Source organism: Haliaeetus albicilla, chromosome 12 (genome assembly GCF_947461875.1).
Source record: "Haliaeetus albicilla chromosome 12, bHalAlb1.1, whole genome shotgun sequence".
Lineage (NCBI taxonomy): Eukaryota > Metazoa > Chordata > Aves > Accipitriformes > Accipitridae > Haliaeetus > Haliaeetus albicilla.
Window position 1 is genome coordinate 39,518,479 of NC_091494.1, and position 13,031 is coordinate 39,531,509.

Below are 13,031 nucleotides of genomic sequence, written 5' to 3' on the forward strand. Positions count from 1 at the left end.
GTGCCTGCGGCAACTGTGCTGGGAACCCACACCCCTGCTGAGGCAGCAGGCCACAGGGCAAGCCGAGGGCTGTGACTGGACTCCATGAAAAGTCACCGCCCCGCATCTATCACCTCCCTCCCCTTTCCTAGGTGCTGGTGGGGGGGTTCCCTCAGCCCGGGACACGGCTCCGAGAGAGCCAGGCCGGGGCAAAGCGGCGGGAGCAGCCTCCGGGACCGCCCGCAGGCCGAGAACCGCCGGCGGCCGCCGCTCCCCTCAGAGCTGGCGCCTCCCCTCCCGCCCCGCCCCGCCCCGGGTCCTGAGGCGGGCTGAGGTGGCTCCGGCAAGCGCCTGTTTGGCGCAGTGCGGGGTAAGGGGGCGGGGGGCCTTCCGCGGGGCTGCCCCGGCCGTGCCTGCGCGCAGGACCCGGCTGGCTTCCGGTGTGTGTTCGAGGGGGGACGCGGAGCGGAGCGGGGCCGGGGAGATGGCGGAGGGCGGCGCGGAGCGGGCCGATGGCCGTATCGTGAAAATGGAGGTGGATTACAGCGCGACGGTGGACCAGCGGCTGCCCGAGTGCGAGCGGCTGGCGCAGGTGAGGGGGAGGGGGGAAAGGCCGGCGGTGCGGATGGGCTGAGTCATGGCGTGGGGCGCGCTAGGCCGCGCTCGGGGAGGCGGCCCGGTGGCGGCGGGGGGACGGGGACGTGAGGCGCGACGGGCAGCCGCCTCTTGTCACCCGATCCGGTGCTGAGGGGTCCGGGGCTCGGGCCCTGCCGTGCCGGGTTGGGGAAGGGGGGAAGTAGGGACTGCTCCACCATTTCATGGGCGGTGTACGGGGAGGGGGCGGGGGGGCAGAAGGATGGTGGGCAGGAGGGAGGCGAGAGGAGATGTCAGGGTGCAGCCTCGCCGGTAAGGGGATAGGAAGGCCCGAGTTCACCAGAAGGGACATGGCTTTTGCCCGATGCCACTTTCCGAGGGTAGCGCGGCTGGGCAGACACGTAGGTGCTTGTTCATCCTAGGACTGCTGTGTGCCAGAGCTGCCTCCGTGTAATTGATCCTCTGTCAGGTTAGACAGGCAGCGCTTTGGGTCCTTCTAACTCGGTTATGTGTGTGCCCCGAGAGACTGGAGTGGAAGGTCAGAGCCACGGCAGGCTGATAGGGCGCCTGGCATCTGCCGAGCGAAAGTGTGTGTGCACTCAGCCGTAGGCGACCACAGACTGTCTTGCTGATGGGATCGTAGAGGTAATCACGCGTATGCTGTATCTTAAGATTTCTTTTATGAACTTGTTCTGTAGCGTAGAGATTCTTACGCATCTCAGACCTCAGAACAGACAGATTGGATTTGCTGTTATGTTCTATCCCAGTAGGATGGCATCTGATTCTTTACATGCTGCAAATGCCCCGCTTGATCCACGTGTCTCGTTGCGATAGACATGTTGTACTGTATAGCATATTGTAGAATTCTGAAGGCAGTAGCCTTAAGATAAGTAAATTGCATCTTACACTAAGACTGTACTGTATGGAGAGTAGGCACAGGTGTTTTATCCCATGGGCACAGCTTTGCGTAGGTATGGACACCATGACCATGTTTCTTTGCTGCGTAACATGTAAATTTTTGTGGCAGTAAGAGCACATCCTTTACAAACCATTATATATCATTTAAAAGATTTCGGTAGGGTAGGTATGTATTAGAAACAAATTTAATTTTCTCTTTTTTGTTACTAATTTTCTAGTTTCTAACCTTTTTTTGCAGCCTCACAGTTGCCATGGGCTGTTAAAAATTCTCCCACATTAACATTTTTTTTACAAGATATTTGCTATGAATTACAATTTAGGACTAAAAGTACGTTGTGGTATCTTTAACTCTTCTAAATAAAGGCAAATATCGTTCTCAAAACCCAAAAAGCAGGACTATTATAATTCCATGCTTAGGCTGTAAAGCATGTAGTTTATGCTTTCTAAAATATGCTGTAATTAAGATATGATGAATGTGGATGAAAGTAATAGTAAACCAATTTTTTGGCCAAGGTATCTAATTGCATATCTATTCTCACTTAAAGTGTTGTTTTGGCTAGGAAGATCAGTCTTCCATCTAGCTCGGTGAATTTCAGCTAACCAAACCTGTCTGAAACTTGCTAGGTTTCTTGCACTAGACAGACAACTTATAGCATGTATTGGGCAAAAATGGAACTAGTACTTTTCCAGTTTAATCTGTGTGTAGAACCATATATTTAAAGTCAGTGCTATATATATTTCTTTTTTTAAGGAAAAAAACACCTTAAAGATGAGTGTACAGGCTCGTTTATGGTTTTTACTTGCATGATAATTAGAGCTACTCTCAATTTAAACTGAATTGTGTTCTCCACTCATGGTGATAATTCTTTGCCTATCACATTAGGAAGGAAGATTGCAGGAAGTAATTGAAAACCTTCTCTCCTTGGAAAAACAAACACGAACGGTAAGTAGCGTATAGTGTCCCAACATTTATGCTGGATTGTCCTATACCCCCCCCCTTGTTCCGGTGCCTTAAAGTCCTGAAAGGAATTAGAGTATCAGTCTTTCTCTGTTGTTCTTTTCTTTTAAAAGAAAATCAACGGGCTAGATGTAATCTTTTTTTTTTCCCTTGCTATAACAGAAGTGCAAGTGATAGAGGTCTGCAGGTTGTTTATCCCATCACTAATATGGTGTTTGTTTGTTACAGGCATCTGACATGGTCTCCACATCCCGTATCTTAGTTGCTATAGTGAAAATGTGTTACGAAGCTAAAGACTGGGATGCTCTTAATGAAAATATTATTCTCCTATCAAAGAGAAGAAGTCAGTTAAAACAGGTGAATTTAATCCTTTGAAACAAAAAATGAAGTTATGTTTTGAGCTGTATTATATATCTAATTCCCCCTTGTGGGTAGGGACTTTCCTGGCTTTGTAGCACCTGGCTGAATATATTGTAAATAGCTTCTGTTGACATTTTTTGCTAGACATATGAAAGCCAGTAATGAAACTGAGGTCTGGAATTTGTCTTCACCTTGTGCCTGAGCTCTGTGTGGTCCAGCTTGCCATTCCTGGCAACACAGCTGTGACTTTACTGCTTTCATGCATACCAGTGCTTTTAGATGGTAGTTCATCTTTACACTCTTCTGCAGTCTGTATTGTAAACGTATTCTTAATTTTTATGTTCACGTGAGGTGTACATTAAACAGAGTTATTGTAATTTATTGTGATCGAATAAAGTGTATGCTTTACATACTTGCTTTTGAAACTGTGATACTCTGGAATGCAGTTCTGTGAGAAATCAGGTATCAGGATAGCTGAAAGCACTTGCATTTAAGAAGGTACAACATATATTGCACTGTGTTTAGTTTGACTTAATTAGAAGTCAGCAACAGGTAATTTTAAAGGCATCATTGCTTTAGGAAGAAAAAGGTTAGCTACCTTTTAATGTGCAGAAACTTTAGGAGTTTGTATACAAGTAGAGTACAGTTTAGTTCTCTAACTTGAACAAACTGTGGTTGAAGACTTGGGTCATTTCAGCTGAATTTTCTTCTTGAGGAAGAAGTTTCTAGAAGTTTCATTCTGTTTGCTTTTGTTTTTTGTTTTTTGTTTTTCTTTCCCAGAAGTAGGTATTTTAATAATAATTGTAACAGCTTTGTCAGTGTTGTTACCAGAAGAACATATTCCAATACCTGTGCTTGCCACTGAAGGATGCTAGCTTATTAGTGCCTGTTTGGGAATATGCAGAGATGGAAAAGCATCAGTCAGAAATAATTACCCCTCTTCCTTCCCTTCCTGAAAAATCTACAGGTGTCCTTCCTGAAAAATCTACAGGTGTCCTAAAGAGAATGGCTAGTGCATACACTTAAGAGAAGATGTACCTTCCCTTTAGCCATGCAGGTCTTAGGGCAAACAGGCAAGTTTTGTCAGTCCGTGTGAGAGTCGTGTGGATTTGGTAGAAGAGGAGTACTACTTTTCAAGAGAGAACTGCATAGGATGAACTATTTTGAATATCATGGGAAAAACTGAGATGAAAGAAATGACAGGACAGCATCACATTTGTCTTCTAGCATCAGTTGGTAGCATCATTTTACATGTTTTTATGAACCAAAGTAATGAGATGTATCTTGCATGCTTTTTGTTGAAATGAGTCTCTTTAGTATGATATGAAACTATCTGGTACTTATCTCTGAGTGTTACAGTTTGAATGCATTTGTGAAATCTGAAAACGCAGTATGTTCTTTTCTGTTATTGTACTAGGCAGTTGCTAAAATGGTCCAGCAGTGCTGCACTTACGTTGAAGACATCACAGACTTACCAGTCAAACTGCGCTTAATTGACACGTTGCGTATGGTTACAGAAGGAAAAGTAAGATTTTGTTTTAAGACTGAATGTCTAAAAGGTAGAATAAAAATGTTCACCTTCTTTAAAAGCATAGCTTCCTAACATTATTTTTTAATCTTGTTCAAATAAGAGCAAAAGTAATTTTTAAATTAACCTGAGAAGCCAAGTAGTGTATTTCTTTCCAAAGACTGCAAATATTTTCCAGATTTTATATTTAAATAATTTGCTGAAACACTGGTGATATTTGCATTATGCAGATATTTGGACATATTATTAATATAATTAATAATACATTTCAGAGTTCTAGAACGCCATTTATTTTTTGCTTTTTAAAATGTTACATATTTGAAATTGTTAGAAAAATGGGCAAGTTTAGTTTAATTTCTCCTGCACTTACAAGGTGTTACGTACAGTTAGGGTAACCAGTAGGTGATATCAAAGCATTACATCAAGTTAATTACTTACATAATATTCCTTTTGCTTTAAGAAAATAAATAATTCTGGATTAAGGCAAATCTGTATTAATGTTACAGCTTTTATCTGTTCAAAGTTAATCTAAATTGTTAGTAAGCAAGTATTGTTGATTTATGGCTGGTTAGGAGTTAGTGAAATAATGTGAATGGTAGTACTTAGTACAAATGAACCATTAAAGTCTTAACTTCGTATCTGTTTCAGTATATTTTAGCAGACAAAATACCTAATACTTCATTCACAGTGCGCATCCTTTTATGTTTGCTTAAAGAATGGCAGATGAATTTAGACGTTAATTTTTAGATTAATTTGGTCCAAATACTTCTGCTGTGTCAACTATCCGTCATATTTTATCTGTGTATATTGTGGATAGTGTCCGTAGAGTGTATGGATACACAAGGAATTAATTGGTTATATGAAAACATCAAATATATGTCTTAGTGGGGTTCTGGTCTTAGAGTTTGCACTCTTCTTTAGAAAATTCCAATTTTTAAACTACTACTTCTGATTTCAGATATATGTGGAAATTGAACGTGCTCGCCTGACAAAGACACTTGCAACAATAAAAGAACAGAATGGGGAAGTGAAAGAGGCTGCCTCTATTCTGCAAGAATTGCAGGTAACATGCCTTGTAACGCAAAATTGCGTCAGCAATAAAAATTAATTCTGACTGCTCTTAGATTATTGTTTAGAAACTTAATCAGGTATATCTGCAGAAATGCCTGGAATTAGATTAACTGTTATTAGGGAAGTGTAATTCAGTTTTAACTGCTTTTGTTAGTCTCGTGGTTAGGTTACATAGAATTTTTCCTATTTGGAAAACAGATCTCAATTCTCTAAGTAGCGCATTGAGTTTAGTGTTAGTAGATTCTTCCGGTCTAAGTGGGGGCTCTGATTTAAAATGGAATAACCTTTTCCTGTTTTCACTTGCTCTGGAATAGCTGTTTCTTCTGTTTTGTTTTGTTTTGTTTTCCTCCCCTGACAATCTCCCACTCTTCTTGTGTAGTTACGACTTCACTTGATTTGACTTTGACAGTGTTAAATAGTTACCTTTTCATTTTAGGTGGAAACCTATGGTTCAATGGAAAAGAAAGAACGTGTAGAATTTATCTTGGAGCAGATGAGACTCTGTCTAGCTGTAAAAGACTATATACGGACTCAAATTATCAGCAAAAAAATTAATACAAAATTTTTTCAAGAAGAAAACACAGAAGTAAGTCATTGGAGGATTTCTCTTTCTCCCCAACCCATCCCAATTTTTATCTGACATGCCTCTCTTCAGGTCCAAGTGTATTTGAATCCCTCTGTTTTTGGGATTGAGTTGTATTTCATTTACATGATTCATGGAGCTGTATTAATTTTGCTGTTTGATACTGTTTCAGAAACTAAAGTTGAAATACTACAACTTAATGATCCAGCTGGATCAACATGAAGGCTCCTACCTCTCCATCTGTAAGCACTACAGAGCCATTTATGATACTCCATGTATCCAGGCTGAAAGTGAAAAGTGGCAGCAGGTAAAAAAAACGTTACATAGAAAATGTCTGTATTTTCATGTGGCAAGTAGCCATTTCATTACCAGATCAATTCACAGCAGATTAAATAGCTCATCGGTCTGTTGTTCTTAATTTTTTTTAATGGCTATATTAACAAATTGGTTAGTTAAAACCTGATATAATAAGGTTGATTTCAAATGAATATTTATAACTAACATCATCATTATATTGTCTTTGAAATCTTGAGAATGTCTTGTCTGTTTTGTACAAGTGCGGAAATGAGAAACAGCTGTGCAAGTGTGGTCTAATTGATACTGTTGTGTATGCACAACAGATATTATGTATATCAAAAGATTCTTTTTCATGTATTTATTTTAAATACTAGAATTTTAGTTGACCTGAATCAATTTAAATGTATCACTTTGAATGAAGGTTCATTTCTGCAAGATGACATCAATTTCACCTTAACTTCTTAATACATTGGGCTTAAGCCTTTTACATGGGAAACTCTAAGCATTGTGAGCAGTGTTTTCAATTCCTCTGTTTAATTATGGGAAAAAACCACACTCTTTCCTCTTAAACAGGCACTGAAGAGCGTTGTTCTTTATGTTATTCTTTCACCTTACGACAACGAACAATCTGATTTGGTGCACAGAATTAGTAGTGACAAAAAGCTAGAAGAAATCCCGAAGTATAAGTAAGTATGCTTTCTAATAAACAATTCTTAGGTAAAAAAAAAAAGCGTCTCTCTCAAATCAACTGTGCAAGTGAAGTCTCTTTATGCTAAGTCTGCTGTAAGCATCTCAGAATTTAATGCTGTATGAAAAATACTGCAAAATTTTCATGATTGTGCAAGTTCTACATTAAAATAAGTGTCTCTTTATAAGAGAAAGATATTTATTAGAAACACAGTCTGACTTGAGCTGCCCCCGATAGCGTGAAGTATTACAGAGTATATTAATGAAGAACAATGCATATTAATGGTAATAAAATGAAAACATTTAACATTATTTCTTTAATCTATTTAAGTATGAAATGAGCCTTATTAATACAGGATTGTAAATCAACTTTACTAAACCATTTAGAGACCTCCTAAAACTATTTACCACCATGGAATTGATGCGATGGACTGCCCTAGTTGAAGAATACGGGAAAGAATTGAGAGAAGGATCCCTTGACAGTCCTGCAACAGATGTTTTTGGCTGTACAGAGGAAGGTGAAAAGAGATGGAAAGATTTAAAGAATAGAGTTGTGGAACATGTAAGTATGGCTGTCTTTAAGCATTAGCTATATATTCAGTGCCTCAACTAAAAATGCTTTTCGCTTGCCATATTTTAGTTACAAAGAGAAACAGAAGAAGTATATAGTAAAGCATCAGAAAAGTTGCCTTTTCCATTGTGTTATATTTTCAACATTGTATTTGCTTGTGTATCTTTATTATAGATAGGTATTTGGCACAGTTGCCAGAAAAAAGTTGCACTCAAAGTGTGAGATTTAGCGTTCACATTTCAATAGAGCAGAAACTTGAAAGTTGTGCTTTGTATTAAATTCATAATTAGTTGATTTCATTACTTAATAATTTGTCATGTAGAGACTTTTACACCTTTTACAAGCAAAAGAACTGTTTGTTCACAACTCCCTCACGTACCTTATGCTGGACTGCTGTTAGAGCACTACAGCTCCTAATCTGCTTTTAACATTGACTTTTATATTTTTGCAGCCTGCTTCAATTATTTTTTGAACATAACCCTCTACTCTGAACACTTTTATTCCAGAATATTAGAATAATGGCTAAATATTATACCAGAATTACAATGAAGAGAATGGCACAGCTCCTGGATCTCTCCGTTGATGTAAGTGTTGCTTTGCTTATCCTTCTGTATAAAGAATGTGGAAGTGTATGTGTGCATGTGTTTGTGCCAATAATGTAAGTATGCAGCAGAGTAACATTCTCTTTTAATTTGACTTCTCTTTTTAGCTTAAAAAGCTCTGTAAGTGATGCCATAAATCATCATTGCATTGTTTTACAGACAATGCAGAAAGAAGTAGCACTGTAGAAATATGCTGCTTGGTACAAAATTCTCAGGGTTTACACTTGTGTGTTTATGAATGTTCATGGATATAGTATCTATCATCGTATCTATATATATCTGTCTTTGTATTATCCTTGCGGCTCTCCTGGCTTCATCCTTAGTCTAATTCCCCTGTTTGTGTTACCAGTGCTTTTCAGCTCTTACAGGGAGAACCAAGTGTGCTATAGTGATATACAGGGAGCATTAACTGAACTTTAGTTCGTAGGGTTCTTTTTATGAGAAGTAGTGTAAAAGTCTATTGGGAGTAATAGTATTAATTTGAATATTTGTCACTTTACTAGTCAATATGAAGACCTGAGTGTATTTTCATGCCTTTATGGGAGTTAGAAAACTGTTTTTTAATCCAGGCAGAACTCAATTTCATGATGCATGTGCCTGTAAGGCAAAAGCTGCTCATAAAATTCATTTATATTCAAGGTCTCATTTAAATGCTGGAACTTCTTGTCTTGTGTTTCAGTGTTAAAAAGTTCTTGTCAATGGGTGATTAAAACTGACTGAAGGTACAGGGTTTCTCACCTTTAAATGTCCCTGTTTATAGATGGTTGTACTTTGGGAACATGGGGTGGAGTAGTCTTGCTGTCATCACCCTTTGTGTTTTCAAGAGCTTTCCAAAAAGATTCGTACATCATGGCATATTGGTATGTCGAGTGCAAATGAAAAGCTTTACCCTACTGTCTTTTAATTAAATCTGCTCTTGTCCACAAACTTGGAATAAACCTTCTTTGACAGTGGTCAGTAATTCACACGGATCTTCCTATGCCTTGCTTGTCAGACAGCTTGTTTCGATATCTCTGTAGCCAAGTACTCCAAATTGTAAAAGTCTGTTGGTGTAGTAATAGAAACTTTTAATTTCATGAAAGATAATCAAATATAGGTCAAATGGGGAAAAAAAAAAAAGACCATGCCAATACCTTGCAGTGCCAACATGTGTAATATTATTGTGTGGTTTTTTGTAAGTACAATATTAATACAGCTGTATTTCTGTTAAGTACAAAGAAAATCTTGTTCCTTGTGCTTTAATGCTGTTTGGGAGGAATTCTGGCGTTTTGTAGATAAAAATGCTATTTTCTTGACTTGGTGCTGTTTGTCTTTACAGGAATCGGAGGAGTTTCTGTCTAACCTAGTAGTTAATAAGACCATCTTTGCTAAAGTAGACAGGCTGGCAGGAATTATCAATTTTCAGAGGCCTAAGGACCCAAACAACATACTCAATGACTGGTCTCACAAGCTCAACTCACTAATGGCCCTAGTTAACAAAACCACACATCTCATTGCCAAAGAGGAGATGATACATAACCTGCAGTAAGGTGCCTCAATAATCTCAGTGCTTTTAAAGAAGGCATTAAATCTTCATAATAGAGACTATTATTATGGTGTGTATATGGTTTGTTTTCTCCTTGTCAAGCCTTCCTGGTCTAAATTTTAGAACATAATTCTGAAATTCCTGTTGGCAATTAAGTTCCCTTGATGATTCATTCAGTTGTTAAATGTTTTTGCTACAATTGGTGAAAGAACATAATAAAACTGTATTGTCTGTATAATAGTAGTCTTGTGATTTATTCTTTTCCATGTATACTTTTATCTGTCTAACACATCTTTCTGTGGTTATTTCATTACAGGGCTATTTTTGAGGCTGTGATTGAGAGGATATACTGTAAATAATAAAATCCTAGGGTTTTACAATAGCATGCATTCAGGTAATTCATAATGATAATATTGTAATGTTATGTCAAGATACTGTTTGAACAAAATTCTGGATGTTCATGCTTAAGAATAATGCTATTTCTTGTGATTTGGGACTACAGATAGACTTTATTAATTAATTCTGAACTGACTGAGAAATCTGCCTGAATCCTTTCTGCTTGGTGCAAATCACTAATTTTTACTATTTTGTCGTTACAGTTTGTGATGGCTACAATAGCAATTATGCAATTAGCTAAGATAGTCCTTCAAAGCTGCTGCTTCTTATAATTGAATGTGTTATATACAGAGAAGATAACATCCTATTACTTGCTTTAACCTACTTGTAATGGAGGGAAGCTGTAGACTTTTCCCCATGTCCCTGTTCCGTTTTTTTTTAAGAAAGTAAAATAGTAGCACAAAGAGTATAGTAAGAATCAATGGAATTTTATTGAATTTACTCTAGTTTTTAATGATATTTAATGATAGCCATAACTAACTATTCTGTTCCTAATTAGTGGGGTAGACACTATAATTGTAAATGATGTATTGAGATGTATATAAATCCTATCTCTTTAACAGCATACAGTTTGAACTTCATTCAGACTAACACTCTTAGCACAGGTAATTATCATATGAATACACAGTAAGTCAGGAAACTTTAGACAGTGATTTTGAGTGAGGGAGGTCTGTGAAGGGACAGGAAAAGATGGAAGCTTCTAAGCAGTGATTTGCATTTGAAATGTAGACTTTGGACATAGCTTGGGAATGTCATTTCAGACGCTTGTAACTTTATCAAGCCATACCAATCTGGCTCGCTGCATTTAGGCAACAAAAAAGCAGCTGAACTATCAGTGAGGGAAGGGAGAAAGAGGAGCAGACTTCAGAACGCGTAGAATGCTTACTATCTAACTTCCTAACTTGCATTATAATCCCAATTGTACGAGTTGTGTAAAATCTTGTCACAACCATATCTAAGAATGGGATGTACTGGTCTTTGCAAGGCTAGCCTTAGTAGCTAGCATGAGCAAAACTGGCTGCTGCTAGGATGATGAACAAGGTAACTTCAGTTTTGACCTTGTCAATTGAAAAAAATCAATCTTCTGGAAACTGAGGCAAGAGGTATCAGGAAGGACAACAACGGGTCATCAGGGCAAGTGGGAACTTGCCTCTCCCTGTTCTTCTTATCATAAACCTTTTTCTTCCATTTGCAAATCTGGTCTGGAATCTTTAACCCCAAGCATTGAAGCTTATAGACTCTCTGACACTTCTGCCAGATGAGAGATATTGGACCTGTTTCCTCAGCCAACCCTCTTTCCCTTTTTATCCTAGAGTCGAATAGTTCACTGGTTCCCTGGCCCTACTTTCTGGTGTTCTTGTGGATCCTGCTCCCTCTCTGGCCTAGCTATATCCCTCTCTGCTGCCTTTGATTGCATTTAGAGCATGAGTTTGTTGAAGAGAGGAAGAGGAGGTGGTTTCTCTCCCCTTGCAACTACCTTTTGCTGTCAGCATTAGAAAGGACATGGAAGTACTCTTACCTTTCAACAGTCCAGGTATCTCCTTAAAACTCAATTCAGAGGGATTATGAAGGTTCACTTTCATGGTCTGTATTCATACCAAAGATCCACAATGATCAAGCTTTTTGTCTTTTGGTCTGAAACAGATTTTTGTCCTCACTGAGTTCACTTACAACACCTTCATCTTGGTTTGACAACATACTGCCCAAGGCAAACTCCCTACTTAACTCTGTCCTCAGAGTGAGATACACCTGTTGTGTACCTAGTATTTGGTGCCAGAAGCAAGAATCCCTCAGCATTTCCCTCCCCACACATCACAAAGTTAAAAGAGGAGTTTTAAAACAAAATTGTAGTGTTATTAGGCTGTATGGTAAGCCCGAGTGAGTGAGTGGAAAAGTGGAAAAGAATGTATTCATTTAGCCTGGAGTTTTGTATTTTTGGTTGGTTTTTTTTTTGTTGGTTTTTTTTTTGTGTGTGTGTGTGTTGGCAGACTACTATTAATGGAAATGAAAGGAGTATATCTCGAGTCTCTCTGGAGAAGGTTGCCACATTCAGGTTGCTAAGAAAAAAGACAAGCTGTAAACTTTTGGTGTTAGTTCATCTCAAGAATGCAGATATATGTCAGATATAACTCCATGAGCAATTTAAAGGCCAATATAAGGCATGCTGGCTTCTTAGAAAAATGCACTGAGATTGAAGATCTTTGATCTTGACAGTGTGGGATCAAACCATCGCATTAATCTGAACTTTGTAGTTCCTACCTCCTCAAATGTACCCTCAACATCCCCTTATTGCTGTTTGCTTCTCAACACTCATTTTGTGGATCAAAGGAAAAATGAATTAGTTTGAATATTACTTGTTCTAGAAATTGTATGTGTTTAAAGAGTCCACACTGAAGAAATGTTATCCTTGGATAATTATGAAGTAAGATTAAAGTTGAGATCATCTATTCATTAGAGGACTCTGGAGGAATTCCAGGGGAATTTTCATGCTGGAAAATCAAAACTTGCTACTCTTCACCCTAATAATCAGACATTAATGGCTGCCTAGAAACAGTCTGCTTTATTGTTTAGTAAGACTAAGAATTAACTGCTGCTATCTAACCTCACGTCTACCACTGACTTGTTTGTGGCAGAGGGTAAAGCACTTCTGTTAGTTTCCCATGATTGCTGCTTCTGAGGGAGTTAAAAAAATTTATAAAGGTCCAGTGTGCTAAGACAATAAAAACATTGCTGCTATTACTGCAATCAGTCTGGAACTTACTATTGAGAAAGGACTCCTGTTTTGTTTCTCAGAGGTGAAAACTGCTCAAAATGCCTGCTGGGACGTTAGGCTACAGGGTCAGGGAGGCAATTCGGTGCTGAATGTATAATGTGCTTATTACTTGTACATGTTAATTGTAATGGTTTTTCCTGTATTCTGAAGTTAGACGTCATGAGTGGAGCTGATCGAAAATAGTGTTTT

General features: G+C 38.7%; 1 protein-coding gene across 2 annotated transcripts; it reads left to right on the forward strand.

Moving 5' to 3' along the window:
- Nucleotides 1-376: 376 nt before the first annotated feature.
- Nucleotides 377-9,911, forward strand: PSMD12 (proteasome 26S subunit, non-ATPase 12). 2 transcript variants are annotated; one of them, XR_011327276.1, is made up of 11 exons: nucleotides 377-571; nucleotides 2,375-2,434; nucleotides 2,678-2,806; nucleotides 4,227-4,334; nucleotides 5,296-5,400; nucleotides 5,845-5,994; nucleotides 6,164-6,298; nucleotides 6,862-6,974; nucleotides 7,363-7,537; nucleotides 7,998-8,130; nucleotides 9,467-9,520. XR_011327276.1 is itself a non-coding variant. In XM_069799327.1 (11 exons), the coding sequence occupies exons 1-11, from the start codon at nucleotides 464-466 to the stop codon at nucleotides 9,674-9,676; spliced, it is 1,371 nt and encodes a 456-aa protein (XP_069655428.1). In that variant the 5' UTR covers nucleotides 377-463; the 3' UTR covers nucleotides 9,677-9,911. The 2 variants fall into 2 exon arrangements, 1 of the variants encoding a protein (XP_069655428.1); XM_069799327.1 differs by having other exon boundaries at nucleotides 8,053-8,130; nucleotides 9,467-9,911.
- Nucleotides 9,912-13,031: the final 3,120 nt, after the last annotated feature.

Excerpts from the sequence above, each read along its gene's own strand:
- PSMD12 (XM_069799327.1), top strand. The coding sequence starts at position 464 with ATGGCGGAGGGCGGCGCGGAGCGGGCCGATGGCCGTATCGTGAAAATG. Across the intron at positions 5,401-5,844 it reads CTATTCTGCAAGAATTGCAG|GTGGAAACCTATGGTTCAAT; the intron begins GTAACATGCCTT and ends TTTTCATTTTAG. Across the intron at positions 6,299-6,861 it reads AAAGTGAAAAGTGGCAGCAG|GCACTGAAGAGCGTTGTTCT; the intron begins GTAAAAAAAACG and ends CCTCTTAAACAG.